Genomic DNA, 16,902 nt, shown 5'->3' with positions numbered 1-16,902 from the left:
CCTTGGATTCTTATGAATTTGACTTAGTTCTTTATACATTTGAGAAATGAAACCTTGATCAGAGAAATTTGTTACAAAGTTTTTTCCTAGTTTGTTGCTTTCCTTCTACTCTTGGTTGCATTGGTTTTGTTTGTTAAAAAAAAAAAACAAAACAAAAACTTTTTCATTTAATATAATTAAAATTATTCCTTTTACATCTTGTTCTGTCTCTTGTTTTCTTCCCTTCTCCATAGATGTGACCTGCTTGGCTTTTCCAGTGTGGACAGCCCTAATGGAATACCACCACCATCTTCCACTGAATCCCTTTCCTATACTCCTCTGCACACCCCTCAGAGCTCTGGAAGCACCTCGTGATCCCCACGCTGACTTCCTCCTGGCGTGTAAGCTCCTTGAGGGCAAGGACTGGACCCCCAGGTTTTCTTATCTCCAGGGGTCAGCACAGTCCTTGGCACCAGAGGATGAACTGGTTTGGAAAGGGATGCCAGACGTGTTTTGCAATTAGTCCTCTTGACAGTTTGGCTGGGGACACTGAGATGCTCCAAGACTTGTCTCAGGATCACCCGCCAGTGCCAGAGGTAGACTTTGAACTCAGGACTTCCTAGGTCTGAGGCAGGATATTAGAAAGGCCAGGAACTTGCAGCCTCGGTTCTGGAGGCCCTAAGGGTTAGGGAAGGCTGCCTCCTCTCTCCCTCCGGAGGACAACACTTTCACAATTTGGAAAATCACCTCCCCCCAGGAGCCCCCAGACTGAGGTGGTGGCTCCTTCCTGCAGTCACTCAGTGGTCTGGTCTGTATGCCAAGCACTGGGTGGGTGCCAGGGACAAACCAACAAACAAGCAAACCAATAGCCCAGCCCTACCAGCCCTGCCCTCAAGGGGCTCACAGTCTCTGGGAGGAACAAACCCACAAATAATTCGAATCCAGAGAAAGTCAATACAAAGTGATGGGAGGGAGTGGAGGTGAGAGGGTCCTATCATAGCCTGAGGAAATCAGAGTGGGCAGCCTGAAGGAGGTGGCTTTGAGATGAGTCTGGAAGGAAGGAAGCACTTTTGTCTTAGTGAGGACTAGGCCCAGGGTCACCCAGCCAGGGCGTGTCTGAGTTCAAATTTGAACCCAAGACCCCCTTGTCCAGGCCTGGCTCTCCATCCCAGGAGCCATCGAGCTGCCCCCAATGCTTCTTGAGGAGCACGGCATGACCGGCTCCTTTAGGAATGTTGTTCTGGCTGCTGTGTGGAGGAAGGACCCGAGAGAAGCAGGAAGAGGGGCTGGAGACGAGGAGAGTCCCGGGCGATGATCCGGGTAATGAGTTGACAGTCTGCACTGGGTGCGAGGAAAGAGAAGGCAGCCGTAGAAGAGCTGCGGTCAGGGAGGAAAGGAAGGCGGGACAGTGGGGACTCGGGGTGACTCTGGGGTGGCCCGAGCTCTAGAAGGACGGGCTGGGGGGGAGAGGGAGGAGGCCCCACGCTGCCTCCAGGAGGGCCCCCCAGATGGGAAGAAGCAGCCAGACACACTGCTTTGGGCCCTGTGGCTTCCCTCTGAGCTGGCTTCCTCCTGGATGCTGCCCAGGAGCCTTGCCGAGGCCCAGAGTGACCCGCAAAAGGGAAGGAAGAGATGGGGAAGACGGCAGGGCCGGGCCTTGGCAGGGCCAGGAAGGAAGTAAGAAACAAGCCAAGGAAGAAGCCATGGGGGGCACTCGAGGCCGCGGGGATCCCTGGAGGCCAGAGCAGGGGGAGAAGGGCTTTGTGGGGAGCGCGGGAGCCCCTGCCCTCTTCTCTGCCCCCCCAGTGCCCTCTCTCCTCCTGGAGAGAGCAGCCTTGGCATTCCCTGCACCTGCCCACTGACCGGCAAAGACCAGAGCCCCAGAGAGGGCCCGGAAGTCCTCCCCGAATCCCCGCGGCTCCGGGGCCACAGAGGCCTCCCCGAGGGCGGGCGCTGGCATGGGAGGCCCAGGCTGATCCCGGCTCTGCGGCTTGTGGCCCCGGGAGGCAGGAGCACCCGACAGGGCGGAGGAGGAAGCGGAGCAGTCAGTGGCTCAGTGACCTGAGGCCCCGGCGAGGGGCTCTCCTTTTACCCATGGGGAAACTGAGGCTGGAGAGGCCTCCCGCAGAGCCTGGCCCTGGGTCTGCCCTCTCCCCTGGCACCGGGCCTGGCCCTGGGTCTGCCCTCTCCCCTGGCACCGGGCCTGGCCCTGGGTCCGCCCTCTCCCCTGGCACCGGGCCTGGCTCTGGGCCGGGTCCTGCAGAGGCGAGGAAGCCGCCTGGTCGTCCCTCTCTGCCTTCCCTTCCAGAGGAAGGAGGAGGCCCTGAGAGGAAGGAAGAAGCAAGCCCAGGCCAGGGGGGCAGATGGATGGGTGAGGCAGGACCAGCCTGGAGGGAGATGGGAGAGGAGGCCAAGGCCTGGGAAGGGGGAGCCTCTGCAGGCCCACACTCCCTAGCTACCAGGAAACTCCAAGGAAATGCCTCTGAGTCAGTGGGACTAAAGGTGGGGCTGATACGGCATCTTGGAGAGGATGGGCAAGTCCAGGGATCTGCGTTCAAATCCTGGCTTTGACATGTATTGAACTGTGTGACCTTGGGCAGAGAAATGCAAAATGGGGATATCCCTACCTGTACATGGGGCAGGGATGGACTGATCAGGAGGATGTGGGTTCCAACGCTGCCTTGGACACTTGGTGACCCTGGTTGGGTCACTTTCCCGCCTGACCTCGCCTTCCTCCCTGGAAGAGTGTCCTGTCCTGACCCTCCCTGCCATGGACAAGTCACACACGCCCCTCTGAGCCTTTGTTTCCCCTTCTGTCATATGGGCCAGGATTGTTGACCCTCCGAGGAGACGACCCACGTGAAAGCTTTGCAGCTGTAATGATGAGTCGTGATCCTCGTTCACTGGATTAAGTCACCCTTAAAATGAAGCGCTCCAGTGCTCGGTGAGAGAGCCCCCCCCCAGGAAAGAGGGCAGGACGGAGCTGCGGCTTCCCGGATAGCCCCTGGGGGACAGGCGGACGCTGTCACATCCTGGAAGCCGTGACAACGAGTTCAGGGCTGAATCGTCAGCTTCCTCTCTCATCACGGCGCCTGGGATTTTAGGGGAAGTTCAGCTCTGCCAAGAACTCACTCGGCCCCAGAAGAGGGTTCTGGGCTTTCCCCTCCCGGGGGCTGGCCCGGGAGGGGAAGACACGACTCAGAGAACCAGGATAAGACAAAACAGGGTGGAAGAAAGGTGCGGGCGAACGGCGCCAGGGCAAGGTCCAAGGAGGCAGCGGAGGGAGCGGGAGGGAAACAAGAGCAGCCCTTGTTTGGAGCGGGATGGGAGGGGCAGAGGATGGCCCAGGCTGGCCAGGGCCTCGTGGGCCTTGAGAGGGAAGGCGGCAAAGGGCAAAGGACTGACCTCGATGGACAGGGAGAAAAAACCACTGTGGTCCTGGGAAAGTGAATGGAAGGCGAGGCCTCCCGAGGTGGAGCCTAGTACGTAATGGAACAGCACGCACCTAAAAAGCAAAGGACTCAGAGCGCTGGGGGGATTGTCTTCCCTTCTGACCTCTTTTTTAATCTAATAACCCTGACTTTTTGCCTTCCCAACGACTCCAAGCCAGAAGGGGAAAGAGGGAGGCAAATGAGGGCGAGTGATTTATCCAAGGTCACCCAGCTAGGCCACATTTGAATCCAGGCCCGCCTGCTCTAAATGGGGCCACCTCGCTGCCTCCTGCCCCATGAGAGGGCCGTGACTATGTTTCTGCCTTTCTGTACACACCTAAAGTGGAGTTGGCTTCCCCCGGGCTGAATGGGCAAATGAAAACACTTTGTCTGGGCCACCTTGGAGGTGGCTGAAGTGGGCCAGGCATGTTGGAGATGGAAAAAGCCCCCCAGGCCTGACTACTGTCTTCTTACTGGACTTCAGTGACCGGAGGAGAGTGAGGCTGGCACTTTGCCCAACTCTGCCTTACTTAAATCCAATTCCCTCTTAATTCGGGCCATTCTCTTCCCAAAAGAAGAATGAATGATGCTCAGCATGCTGCCTGGCACACAGTAGGCATTTATGAAATGTTTATTGACTTGACTACATGCAGAAAATATGTCAAATGAGAAACTACAAAGTGGGGGGGGGTCCCACTTTATTAAAAAATTCTGGACTTAGAAAATAAAAATGAGTGTCGTGGGGCAGCTGAGTAGTCCAGTGGATGGAGAGTCAGGCTTAGAGACAGGAGGTCCTGGATTCAAATCTGCCTTCAGACACTTCCTAGCTGGGTGACCCTGGGCAAGTCACTTAACCCCATTGCCTAGCCCTTACTGCTCTTCTGCCTCAGAACCACTGATATACAGTATTGATTCTAACACAAGTAAAGGTTAAAAAAAAAAGGTGTCCTCCCAGAATACCTCAGGACCAGTAAAGTGCAGATCTCTGTTATGTAAAGTTTGCCTGCCTGGGATTCCTTCTGGCCTTTGGGTTTCTTCTCGTTTTGGTGGGGGGGAGGGAGGAGGGGAGAAACCCAATCCCAGCATTTCCTTTCCCTCTCACCTCCCCACCCCCATTGAAAAAATAGCCCTAGTGTGAGGGTGTGGTGGAAAAACCATTCCGCTGCAGTCTGGTGCTTTGCCAGGGGAGGATACTTCTCGATTAAACCCCCAAATCAGAACTGAATAAGAACCGGATCTTTCGGAATCCACCCAAACCCCCAGTGAAAGGCTGGAAGGACCCACAGCAATTTGTGTGAGAGGGAGGGAGGGCGGGCTCTTATCTTGGAAGGAAGATCTCGGAATGCGTGTGTTGGTGGGGGAGGGCAGCCTGAGATTCCGAGGAGGAATGTTTCTGGTTCTGCTGCTCCTCCGGGATCCAGTTATCCACAAACAAGGCGGAATCTGCTATTTGATTTCCCCCAAAGGATTCCAATAAGTGGAATAATTCGCCCCAAGGCACCAGGAGTTAACTAGAGAGACCCAGGAAGGCACCAGGTGGGCAGCAAGCCTAACCTCTGCTGGATGGTGGGATTTTCCTAAGTGGGGGCTCCGAGCTTTTCAACTACAATAAACTCCCGAAGGAGGAAGAGGGACAACCTTTGCCCTTCCTCTTGCTTCCTGGGAACCACGAGGTAGTTTCTGGTTTATGCTTTGTGTCCATGTGAATTGCCACCTATTTGCCTGATGTAAAATAATGTGATACACGTATGACCACGCCGGTGGAATTGCTCCTCAGCTCGGAGGGGGAGGGAAAGAATATGGGAAATGTCCCAAATGAATTAATTTTTCAATCAGTGACTGCCCCAGGAAGGACACGTTCAGTCCTTATCTAGGAGGCAGAACCCTCCCAGATCCCCTATCTAAAGCCTGGTCAGCGCTACTAGCTGCGACCTTGAAGAGCCAGCCTTATCTGTGAAATGGGAATAAGGATGCGAGCTCCTTCCCGGGTTAGTTTGGAAAGCGCTGCTGGAATCCTCAGATCAGAGCTCACCTCCCACCTGAATGAATGGAAGGGTTTACTCCAGGAGGTGCCAAGTGCTGGGGAGGGGGGAGCTGAATTAGAAAAGGGGCTTCAAGCCCCCCTCCCCCATGAGGTGATTCCGGACACACATCCCATCCCTGGAAAGATGTCATTGGTGCCTCACAATCCAGAGAATGCGGGGTCAAAGGGGTTAAGCTTAGCGCACCTACTAAGTGCCAGGCACCTGGCCAAGCGCTTGACCTCATCTCACTTGGGAAGGGGGGGGGGGGGAGCAGGAGGGACAAACTGGCCTTCCTGGAAGCTTGGCAGGGTTGTGGTAACCCAAGTAGCCGGGAGATTCTCAGACGGGCTGCATGACCCTGGCCAAGTCCCTTCCCTTCTCTGGGCTCTGGAGTCCTCAAACCCATTGGTCTCGGGATGTTTTTACACCGTGTCGTTAACCCCTACCTAAGCCAGAGAGCAGCTAGGAAATGGAGCTAAGTGACTTCCTCAGGGTCACCCGGCTAGAAAGTGTCTTCGGCTGGACCGGAACCCAGGGCCTCCCCCTTCTCCATTCTTGGAAAGGATCGCGAATCCCCCCAGTTCGCCAAGAGCGCCAATGGGGCCGCAGCTATCCCACCTGCCTGGCCGTGTTAGCCCTCTACGGTCTCGGCAGCATTAGACTACTCGGGCCCTGGTGGACCCGCCTTAGGAAGCGAGCCCTTCCCGGCCAGATCGTCCAAGTGCGAGGACGGCTGAGCCCCAGGCTGGCCCCCGGAGGCGCTTGAGAAAGGGGAGGGCAGGCCCGATCCCGGCTCCCCCGGGGGACGGACGGCCTGCCACATTGACCTAGCTGGGCCGGGTCCCCCCGGCTTTTCCCTCCTCCTTCCCACCCCACCCAGCTGCGGGCGGGCCGGCCGAGATCGGCGCTGGGGCAGCAGCTGGAGGGGCGGGGCGGGCCCGGCCGGGCCGGGCCGGAGCCAGAGCGGACATTGGCCCATCGGGGCCCTTGGGCGGGGCCCGCGGAGGCGGAGCTGCTGGCCCGGGGCCTGGGAACAGTTCGCTCGCAGCTGCTGTGAGTCCCTGTCCTGCGCCCGGCCAGATTACTCCTCGGACCCGGACTTCCTCGTAAGCTCCGAGCTCTCTACGGTAAGTCCCCGGGGTCTGAGCCGACCCCGAGAGGTCCCCACGCCCGGCACGCCCGACTCCGGAACCTCCCCGGCTGGAGAGGGACCTGGCCCGACCCAGGGGCACCCCCGATCCTCCCTCCAGTTTTTTCTGTCCCCCTTCCTGCACTCTAGCCCTCCCCCGTCCCCTCCCCCTGACCCTCCCGGGCCGAAGCACCCCTTCTCCCAGCCCCGGGTCAGCCCTGCAGCGAAGCTCACCCTCCCTGCTCTCCGGGCGCCCCTGATCCGGCGCGGGGTGCGACGAATGAGCCACCTAAATGCTGCTGCCTCAGGAGGGAGCCTCAATCTGGGGCTCCGGGCTGGCCCCCGAGGCAAGGCTGCTGAGGGGATAGGAGCCGGGCCCCGCCCCCCGCGAACGGCCTGCAGGCTCGCCCCCGCGGCCCCATCCCCGCCCCCGCCCACGACTGGAACCCCGCGTGGACCGGCCGGAACTCCAGGTTTCGGTCCCCGAGTCCGGAGCTGTCCGAGCCGGGGCGCAGGACGCCATCTAGTGGCCCCTGGAGGTAGCGCCTCAGCTGAGGCGCTACCTTGGGGGAGGTGGGGGCCATGTCCGTGGTCCTGGGACCACTCGGGAAAGTGAAAGGTTAAGACTGTGTGCGAGAGGGGGGAGGGGGCGGGGAGTGCAGAAGCTCGATGAAGGAGCTCTGGCTGAGAGGTCAGAGGATTGGGGTCGCTGAGCCTCAGTTTCCTCCTCTGTAAAAAGAGGACGTGGGCCTCTGAGGTGCCTTCCGGATCATTGTGAAAGTCCTGGGGCAGAGCTAGAAGGGGCCTTGGAGGCAGGAAGCTGACCTTGTGCCCCGGGGCTGCCGTGTTCTTTCAGAAAGCCTTGGGGGGGCAGCAGCCCGGGATGGAGGGGGAACCGCCCCAGGGAGGCCCCCCAGGAGAGGATCCTGAGGGGGGGCGGGCCTGCTGTCCTGGCTTCCTGGAGCTTGCCCCCACAGGACAGGACAGCTGGGAGGGGCTTCCTGTCTCCCATCCCGCCCCACATCTGGAAATGGGTGGGCACCTCTGGCCCGGACCCAGGCAGCTGTCTGGCAAGGGACGCTGCCCACCCATGGACACAGGCTGCTGTGGAAACAAGCTCTCTCTGGAAGGTCTGGCCTCTGCCTGGGGGACACCGGGATTGGCACCTAAGAGTGAAGCCCCTCCCGGCTATGTCCACTTTGGGCCCCCTGCTGGCGCCTTATCATGGGCTGATCTAATCTTGTCCCAGGATCAGACTGACTGCAGCGCTTTGGGGGAGGGTTCCTAGATGGCCGCACTAGGGGAGCCCTCCGGGAGCTCCTCCTGTACAGCCAGGAGGACGGGCTTGCATTAGGACCCGGGTTCCCGTCCAGCTCTGCCACAGACGTGCCGCGCCTCTCCTGGAGCCTCAGTTTCCTCCTCTGAAAAACGAGGGGGGCCCTGAACCCCCACGGTCTCCCTCGTGTTCAGAAAAACCTGGAGGGACTTGCAGGAAGCGGAGGCAGGTGAAGTGGGCAGAGCAGGAGCCAGTGAGGGGGCTGTCCAGGCTTCGGCCTCTCCTCGTCCGGGGGACGCCTGCGGCGCCCCCTGCCTGCCGGGGCTGCCCGGAGGGTGGCTCCGCCAGGGAACGGGGAGCCAGCACTGACCCGGCCCTCGATCTTGTGATTTCAGAGCGGCAGAGACGCCGGCGCCCAGCCCGACGGGCGCCCTCTGCCAGCCTCGCCCTCGGGCGATGGTGCCATGTCCGCCAAGGTGCCCATCTACCTGAAGCGGGGCAGCCGCAAGGGGAAGAAGGAGAAGCTGCGGGACCTGCTGTCGTCGGACATGATCAGCCCGCCGCTGGGCGACTTCCGCCACACCATCCACATCGGCAGCGGCGGCGAGGGGGACATGTTCGGCGACATCTCCTTCCTCCAGGGCAAGTTCCACCTGCTCCCGGGCACGGGGGGCGAGGGGCCCGACGACGACGACGACGGCGCCTTCAACCTCCCCTTCCAGTTCGCCCGCACCGCCACGGTGTACGGGCGCGAGCCGCTGGGCTTCTCCGACGGGCACTCCCCCCTGCTCAAGAATGCCATCTCCCTCCCGGTCATCGGCGGCCCCCAGGCCCTCACCCTGCCCTCCGCGCAGGCCCCCCCCAAGCCCCCCCGCCTGCACCTGGAGCCCCCGGCCCCGGCCGCTGGGGAGAGCGAGGACTCGGCAGCCTGGAGGACTCGGGAGCCGGACTCTCCCCGGAACGGCTTCGTGCCTGAGCGGGACGGCGAGGAGCCCTTCCTGTCCCAAGCCAGCTCCCTCCTTTCCCTGCACGTGGACCTGGGACCCTCCATCCTGGACGACGTGCTGCAGATCATGGACCAGCACCAAGACCCAGACAGAGTCGAGACCCCCACATAAACCCTGGGAGCGGGGCAGGGCGGGGAGGGGGCGCCGCCTTCACTCCGACGATCGCGGGGCAGATCGCTTCTCACTCGTGCCTCAGTTTCCCCCGCTTCGTCCCACGGACAGGACGAGGTTTTGAGCCTCGGAAGAAAAGCACTTTGCACTCCTCGGGACAAGTAGGGGCCCCTCCGGGCCGAGGCGGGCTCAGCGCCCTTCTCGCGGCCCAGCTGGCGGGAGCCAGTTCTCTCTTCCCTCGGCTAGGATGTGGGTGACGGTGCCGACGGTTCAAGAACGGACCGCAGGGATCCCCCAGCCCCGGCCGGCGGGCAGCTGTCTTCTAGACTCCGCTTGGCCTCTGGGCTCTGTGTCAGCCCGTCCCCTCCCCCCTTACAGTGAGCTGTGATTGCAATAAACCGTGCTGGACCGGCCGCCGCCTCTCCTGCCCTCCCCTCCTCCCTGGTTTGCTTTGGGGCCGACCCCTTGGATTCCATCACGGGCGGGGCTGCCTTCTACAGGTGGGGAAACCGAGGCCCAGGTCTCTGTGGCTGCGGGTGGCAGGGTGGGGGGAGGGGGTTGGGCCGCTGGCTTCTTCGGTGACACGCCGAGGCCCCCGGCTGCTGTGAGGGCGAGCCTCTGCCCTACCCTGCACCCCCTAACATGCACGGGCCCCGAATGAATGAAACGGGGCCGGGGCAGACTGTGGGAGCCCAGCTGGCGGGGGAGATGCGGGGGAAGGACCCCACGCTGGACATCAGAAGGCCTGGATGACTCTTGGGGACCTTGGGCGAGCCAGGAGCCCCCTCGGCTCCTCAGGCTCAAAGCCTGTCCCAGGGGCGCTAGACAGCTCCGTGGATGGAGAGCTGGGTGGCCCCCACGGCCCAGCCCTGAGCACCCTTCTGCCTCGGAGCCAGGACCCAGGCTTGAGTCTGCGTTGGCAGCAGCAGAGGCGAGAGGAGAGACACGGGCTGGCCTGACCTTCCAGCGCAGGCTCCACCGTGGATGGGCTCCAAGGCAGAACGAAGGGACCTGCCCAGGGTCACCCAGCGAGGAAGGGTCTGAGGCCAGATTGGAACCCGGGACCTCCCGTCTCTAGGCCCGGCTCCATCCACTGAGCCACCCAGCGGCCCCCACTTTCCCCATGTTTTTAACAGCCCCACCCAAGGCCTAAACGCAAGCCATCCTGATTTGCCCTGTTCTTCCAGGCCCCCATCCTGGCCTCGGCTCGGGGTTCAAGCACAATGGGTCCGTCTGTCTGTCCATGGTTCTGGGGGCTTGTGACGCCCCCGAGCGCTCGCCTGTCAGAAATGAGGGTCCTTCTTAGCAGTGATCCTCTGGCGGGGTTTAGGGGAAATAGAGACATGGGCAGCAGCCAGAGCTTGCTGTGGAGCCTGGAGGAGGAGAAGAATGCCTCCGGACCGTGATGGGCGGCTCGAGTTCAAACCCAGCCTCAGACACCAGCAGTGGGCCTGGGCCCATCACCGAACAGCCCTTTGTGAAACCCTTAGGGGAGAGCCAGCGTGCAAACATGTACAGACAAGCTCTTCTACATGATAAATGGAGGATAGTCACCTTCAGAGGGATGGAGGGGAGCCCTGCAGGCCTGCGGTGAGGAGGACCCGGGTTCAAATCCAGCCTCATACATTTTCTAGCTGGATGGCCCTGGGTGAGTCCCTTGCCCTGCTGTCTAGTTGTGACTAGGACAGAACGAGGAGAGTTTTTCAAGGGGGAGGCGGGGAGAGAGATTGGTCTGGAGAAGAGCGGAAGGGCCTGCTTCTCCTTCTGGAGAGGCCCCAATGAGAGCCGCGGGGCTGAGCTCGCAGGAGATACAACATGGGTCTCCTGGAGCTGCCTCCTAAAGGCCTGGGAGTCAGAAGCCCCGCTGGGGCCCCGGAATAGGAGCAGCCACTCTGGGCCCATTTCCACTCTAAAGATCAGCTGGTTGGGCCAGAGAAAGACCTGGAAGATTCCTTTGCTTCCGGCAGAGCCCATAGCACCAAGCAGGGGCTCCTGGTGCCCTCTAGTGCCCGGCGATCGGAGCGTTCCAGCTCACTGTCACGATGGGGATGCCGAGGACGTGGCCCTGCCTGCTCTGCCTGGGCCTCCCTCCCGGGCCTCAGCGAGCCCACCTCACCCTGCCTGCTCTGCCTGGGCCTCCCTCCCGGGCCTCAGCGAGCCCACCTCACCCTGCCTGCTCTGCCTGGGCCTCCCTCCCGGGCCTCAGCGAGCCCACCTCACCCTGCCTGCTCTGCGGGAGCCCGCCTCACCCTGCCTGCTCTGCCTGGGCCTCCCTCCCGGGCCTCAGCGAGCCCACCTCACCCTGCCTGCTCTGCCTGGGCCTCCCTCCCGGGCCTCAGCGAGCCCACCTCACCCTGCCTGCTCTGCCTGGGCCTCCCTCCCGGGCCTCAGCGAGCCCACCTCACCCTGCCTGCTCTGCCTGGGCCTCCCTCCCGGGCCTCAGCGAGCCCACCTCACCCTGCCTGCTCTGCGGGAGCCCGCCTCACCCTGCCTGCTCTGCCTGGGCCTCCCTCCCGGGCCTCAGCGAGCCCGCCTCACCCTGCCTGCTCTGCCTGGGCCTCCCTCCCGGGCCTCAGCGAGCCCACCTCACCCTGCCTGCTCTGCGGGAGCCCGCCTCACCCTGCCTGCTCTGCCTGGGCCTCCCTCCCGGGCCTCAGCGAGCCCACCTCACCCTGCCTGCTCTGCGGGAGCCCGCCTCACCCTGCCTGCTCTGCCTGGGCCTCCCTCCCGGGCCTCAGCGAGCCCGCCTCACCCTGCCTGCTCTGCCTGGGCCTCCCTCCCGGGCCTCAGCGAGCCCGCCTCACCCTGCCTGCTCTGCCTGGGCCTCCCTCCCGGGCCTCAGCGAGCCTGCCTCCCTGGATATTCACGTACCTCCCTGCCCGGCGAATGATCCGAATGACAGCCGCGCACAGACGCCTGGCTCCCTGGAGACCGAGTCCCACTGCTCCGTCCTGGGCCTCTGAAGCTCACGCTGCACCCAGCCAGAAGTCTTGGGTGTTCTCCTTCCCAGCTTCCTTGATGCTGCTTCCTGTGTTCCCTCTGTTGGTTCCTTTTTTAAGCCCTCTCCTTCCCTCAGAATCAGTCCTGTGGATGGGTCCCAGGCAGAGGAGCAGTACCGTGGGGGGCCATCCAGGGTCACCCAGCTGGGAAGCGTCTGAGGCCACATTTGAACCCAGGACCTCCCGTATCCGGGCCCAGCTCTCAGTCCACTGAGCCACCCAGGTGCTCCCTCTGTATTGGTTCTCTTTACAAGCTTTACAAGTTCCTCTCCATGTGTCTATCGCTCTGCAGTGTGGTCAGCTTGCGGGCACCCATCCAGGGGCCGTTTCTTGGCTGCTCTGACCATTTCCCTGCACGGGCGTCTTTACTCTTTCTCTGACTAGTTTCTGTTCAATTTTGGCTTTTCTTCCTCTTTTTTTATTTATTACAAGAGATGGTTCTCAGGGCAGCTCAGTGGCCTGGAGTCCAGGAAAACTTGAATTCAAACCTCAGACACTTCCTCTGTGACCCTGGGCAAGTCACTGAACCCCAACTGCCAGCCTTGCCACTCTTCTGACTTAGAATTGATGGCGAAACCTAAGGGAAGGATTTGGGGTCATTTTTAGAGACGGTTCTCCGGGAGGCGAGTGAGAATTCAGGTGATGTGGAAAGAGCAGAGAGCAGCAACAAGGCATTCCAAGCGTCAAAAGGACGTGCTGCTGGCCCGATCCTAGCTGAGAGATGTGTTCGGCTCTGAGGCCAGAGTTTCAGACGGGAAGGTGACCAACGTGGTAAAGGGCCCCAGGAAGAAGCCAGGGAAACTGATCCTGCCGAAGGAAACATTTGAATCTCTGAATCCTTAAATTGGATGGGACCAGGGGGCAGCTGGGTAGCTCAGTGGATGGAGAGCCAGGCCTAGAGACAGGTCCTAGGTTCAAATCTGGCCTCAGACACTTCCCAGCTGTGTGACCCTGGGCAAGTCACTTGACCCCCATTGCCTCGCCCTTACCACTCTTCTGCCTTGGAGCCAATACACAGTATTGACTCCAAGACGGAAGGTGAGGGTTTAAAAAAAAAATTGGATGGGACTTAAATCTTGTGGCACATAAAAATCAAGCCTCTACTGTGATCTGCAGGCTGAAAGCTAGGTTTGACTAAGGGCAGGAAGGACTTTCAAATGAGCTTCTTTCCTGGGCGCCCGGCTATGCAATTATGTTGCTACTCCTTCCTTTATCTTGTCATTGGACTTGATATTATGTTAATACTTTTACTGGTTCCCTTGTTTGATTGACATCCCCCAAGCCCCCAATGCTGAAAAACCCTATAATAAACAATGCAGTGGGTCAGACCCTCTCTGTGCGCTGACCTGCGGACACAGTGCTGAAGTTCTTTCTCTGTATTCCTTGTCTGTTTGTTCAACCCATGTCTCTCCCTCTCTAGTCCTCAGCCTTTACCCATTGCTTTCCCAGTCTTTAGCCTCCCTCCACAAGTGATTAAAACCCACACAAGAACTTTTTGTAGTGGCTGGCCACTATGGTATGACTTTTAATTATCTGGATTTGGTCCCTTCTCATTTTCAGAGGAGTTTATTGCCTGGGCAGGTTTCATGCCTCTTCTGCCAAGCTGTTCATTCCATTTTCAATTCTTTCTTCCATGGCTCTCATTTCTTTTCCAGCTTTTTCTTCTAGCACTCTCATTCCATTTATAAAAATACTTTTAACTTTTTAAAAAGACAAACAAAAACCTCTTGCTCCACTTTTCCAGGAATTCTAGTGGAATTTGTGTCCAGGCTGTGATTTTCTTTGAGGCTTTGCTTGAAGATGTTTGGGGGTAATTTTTTTTTCTGCCTTTGTGACAGTATCCCTGTCACTAGAATAGTTTTTTATAGTGGGATTCTTTTGTTTTGTTTTGTTTTGTTAATTCACTCATTTTTCCAGGCTATTTCCTGACTTTAGGCTTGTGTTGGGCCAGGTTCTATTTGCTTCTGAAGAGCCTTCCCTTCCTAATAGAGAGGTCTGTTCTGGTCCTGTGGCTGCTTTCTTAGAGCACTGGATATTGTGTTATTCGAGGATCTCAAGGACAATTCAAGTTGGAGAACTGAAAGCTTTCAGCACTCCAAAGCAAAATCTAATTGCTGCACTCCATCCCCACCCCACATCTGATTTCTGCAAGTTCTTGACCAAGGTCTGAGTCTGGGATTCCTGCCCTGGTTCTTCTTTTGCAGGCTGAGCTAGAAGCTGGAACTGAGACCCTGATCAGCTCCTGGGATCCCAGCCACACCACTGCTGTTGGCATCTGAACTTGCTTCTCTTCTAAGTACACTGACTCAGCCCCCAACTGCCCCTTACCCCAGAATGCTCTCCCTAGATGCAGGTCCCCTCCTCCATCTGCCTTGGAGCTATAATTTGGGTCACAGGTGACTGAGCTGCTAGTTGGCCCCTGTTCCTTTCCTGGGGCCAGGGATGGGTCTAGGATCTCCTTTTCTCTTGGTACACAACACTGGCTCCACCCTTTCTCCAGTGTCCACACATCTGTCTGTCTTTCTAGGCCAAACTGAGCTGACAAAAAAACTGTAACTTTTTTTTTTATTTCTCCATCAGGATTTAGATCAGTCATGCTTTCTAGATCTCCTTGGAGGATGGGGATGGCATGCTGCAATCCTGGCAAACTCATACTTTAATTAGTGTTTCTAGAGCAGTCAATCAATAAACATCTTAAAGCACATTCTGTGCTATGTGCCAGGCACTACGCTAAGTGCTAGGGATGCCCATGAAGGCAAAAGGCAGTCCTTGCTCTCCAGGGATTTGCTGTCTAATGGGAGAAACCACATGCAAACAACTATGAATGAACAAATTATATACAGGGGAAACTGGAGAAAATTAATAGAAACGAGGCACTGGCATGAAAGGGAATCCAGAAAGGCTTCACGTAAAAGGTGGGATTTTAGTGCAGCAAGAGGCAAGTCGGCTTGGGGGATCCCTGAATAAATCCTGATGGGGCTGAGGCTGCCTCCCTGTGTGATCTACCTAGCCAGAGCCCAAGGTCAGAAGCAGAGGCTAGGAGGCAGAAGGTAGCCCCCAGTAGCATGGCAGAAAGATGTCCAGAGGACACTAAATCAAATCAGCCTGAGCTCCAAAGAGTCAGATTTAGCAAGAGTTCAGAAGATTCTCATCTAGACCTGAAAGGCGTTTAGAGATCATCTTTCCCCAGATCCTCATTTTACCCCCTAAGGAAACAGAGGCTCAGAGAAGTCATCATTAAGTGATTTGCCTAAGTTTATCAGATGGTAAATGATTTCTAGGATTTCAGCTCGTCTTCTGACTTCAAGTTCAGATTGTTCTTTTCACTGAAAAGCAATAAAACTTTTTTTAGGTTTTTTTCCTCCTAAATTGAAAGTTATAAAACAGAGGGCTTGAATTGGGTAAGGAGTAACGGTTGAGAGAAAAGATAGCTTTGGAGGCAGGTAGGTGACTCAGTGGGATTGAGAGCCAGGCCCAAAGGTCCTGCCTGGGTTCAAATGTGTGACCCTGGGCAAGTCACTTCACCCCCACTGCCTAGTCCTTCCGCCTGTTCTGCCTTGGAACCAATACACAGTATTGATTCTAAGACAAAGGGTATGGACTTTTAAGAAGAAAAGACAAAAAAATAGTCTTGAAAAGAGAACAAAGAATTCAAGAGATATATGAGAAGTCATTGGTTAATGGATATGGCATTAAGCAGAAGCAGGAAAAAAGCATACACACTACAATGTATTCAGAAAGAACTACAAAAGAAACTCTCAGGACCAGCTGAGAAGAGCCCAGAAAAAGCCCTTCCCTCCCTTCTTGGGGGGGGGGGGCAGACTAGGGGTGTGGAGTGTTGCAGATCTTGTCAGACACAGCTGATGCCTGCTTGGTTTTGTGAATAACTTTTTCTTCATTTTTTTCTCTTTCCTTTTAATTCTTTATTGACAAGAGATGGCTGGCTGCGCAGGGAGGGAGAGGGATGCAGTGTGAGTGTACTCGTGCCTCAGAAATCACAAATTTCTGCAAATTAGGGTGCGATTTATTGCTTTCGCTTAACTGCCTTGATTTTAAAAGAGTAAATAATGAATGTCTTTGGTGTTTGTGCATATCCCGTCCTCCCACCCCCACCCCCAGATCGGTTAAATCTTATGTAAAAATGATGTAAAACCAGAGGACAAACACGCTTGGATCCAAATACACACAGGTAGATTCAGAGCAACTGGGCTGGAGACCCTAGATATAACTTTTTAAGGGCCGCACCCCAACTACGAGGGTGTGGTCCCAGCAAATCCCCGGGAGGGGGAGGAACCAGGGCCTGGTAAACAGCAGACGACTAATAGATGCAGACTACTTCAGGCCCCTGCCCCCATCCACGGCTGAAGGAAAAATTAAGACTGTTCTGGTTTTTATTGTTTTCCCCATTTAGGTCTTCTCTTCCACAAGCCCCCGGGGGGCGAGGGAGGTGTCAGGGAAACGCCCCTGGACTCCACGCCTACCCCAAAGGAGGAAGACCCCAGCAGAAGAAAGGGTCCCGAGGCCAGGGTCTCTTTCAGTGCGCCTGCGTCAAAATACTTTCGCGGGCGCGGCCGTTCAGCTCTATAGCCTCTTATTACGGTATACGGACTTGACCCTTGCTAATAGGAGTGGGTTCCTGGCCTACCTTGCTGCGTTTGCGTGCTTGGTCTGGGGCTGGGGGTGACGGGGAGTTGGAGGGAAACGGAGAAGATGGTCTATCTCTGGCGCCTGCGCATTGAGGCAGGGAATGGCGAAAGGGCTTTGATGTAAAGGAAGTGAAGGCGGAGAAAGCTTCTGTTCGGGTCTTGGGAGAGGGTGCGGGTGAGGACTTCGAGCTCAGCGCCTGCGCACTACGGCTGCGGAGCGGGCGTTGGAGTGGGCGCCCTCTCCGAGAGTGGCGCTTGCGTGTTGGCGCTGGAGCCGACTCGCGCACCGGATAGTGCGCC

General features: G+C 57.8%; 1 protein-coding gene and 1 long non-coding RNA gene across 2 annotated transcripts; one reads left to right on the top strand and one right to left on the bottom strand.

Moving 5' to 3' along the window:
* The first annotated feature begins 6,416 nt into the window (after positions 1-6,416).
* Positions 6,417-9,370, top strand: LOC100017206 (cdc42 effector protein 2). Its single transcript, XM_001365889.4, has 2 exons — positions 6,417-6,561; positions 8,235-9,370. The coding sequence occupies exon 2, from the start codon at positions 8,304-8,306 to the stop codon at positions 8,955-8,957; it is 654 nt and encodes a 217-aa protein (XP_001365926.1). The 5' UTR covers positions 6,417-6,561; positions 8,235-8,303; the 3' UTR covers positions 8,958-9,370.
* Positions 9,371-13,448: 4,078 nt separating this feature from the next.
* LOC130454941 (uncharacterized) lies at positions 13,449-16,892 on the bottom strand. The gene is made up of 2 exons (XR_008912690.1): positions 16,602-16,892; positions 13,449-15,282 (listed from the first exon to the last, which is right to left on the bottom strand). It is a non-coding gene; the product is annotated as an uncharacterized LOC130454941 (long non-coding RNA).
* Positions 16,893-16,902: the final 10 nt, after the last annotated feature.

The sequence above is a fragment of the Monodelphis domestica genome, chromosome 6 (genome assembly GCF_027887165.1).
Source record: "Monodelphis domestica isolate mMonDom1 chromosome 6, mMonDom1.pri, whole genome shotgun sequence".
NCBI lineage: Eukaryota > Metazoa > Chordata > Mammalia > Didelphimorphia > Didelphidae > Monodelphis > Monodelphis domestica.
Note: the sequence above shows the minus strand (reverse complement) of the source record. Positions and strands in the feature narration are given on the sequence as shown.

Coding starts and splice junctions, on each gene's coding strand:
- LOC100017206 (XM_001365889.4), top strand. CDS start 8,304: ATGTCCGCCAAGGTGCCCATCTACCTGAAGCGGGGCAGCCGCAAGGGG.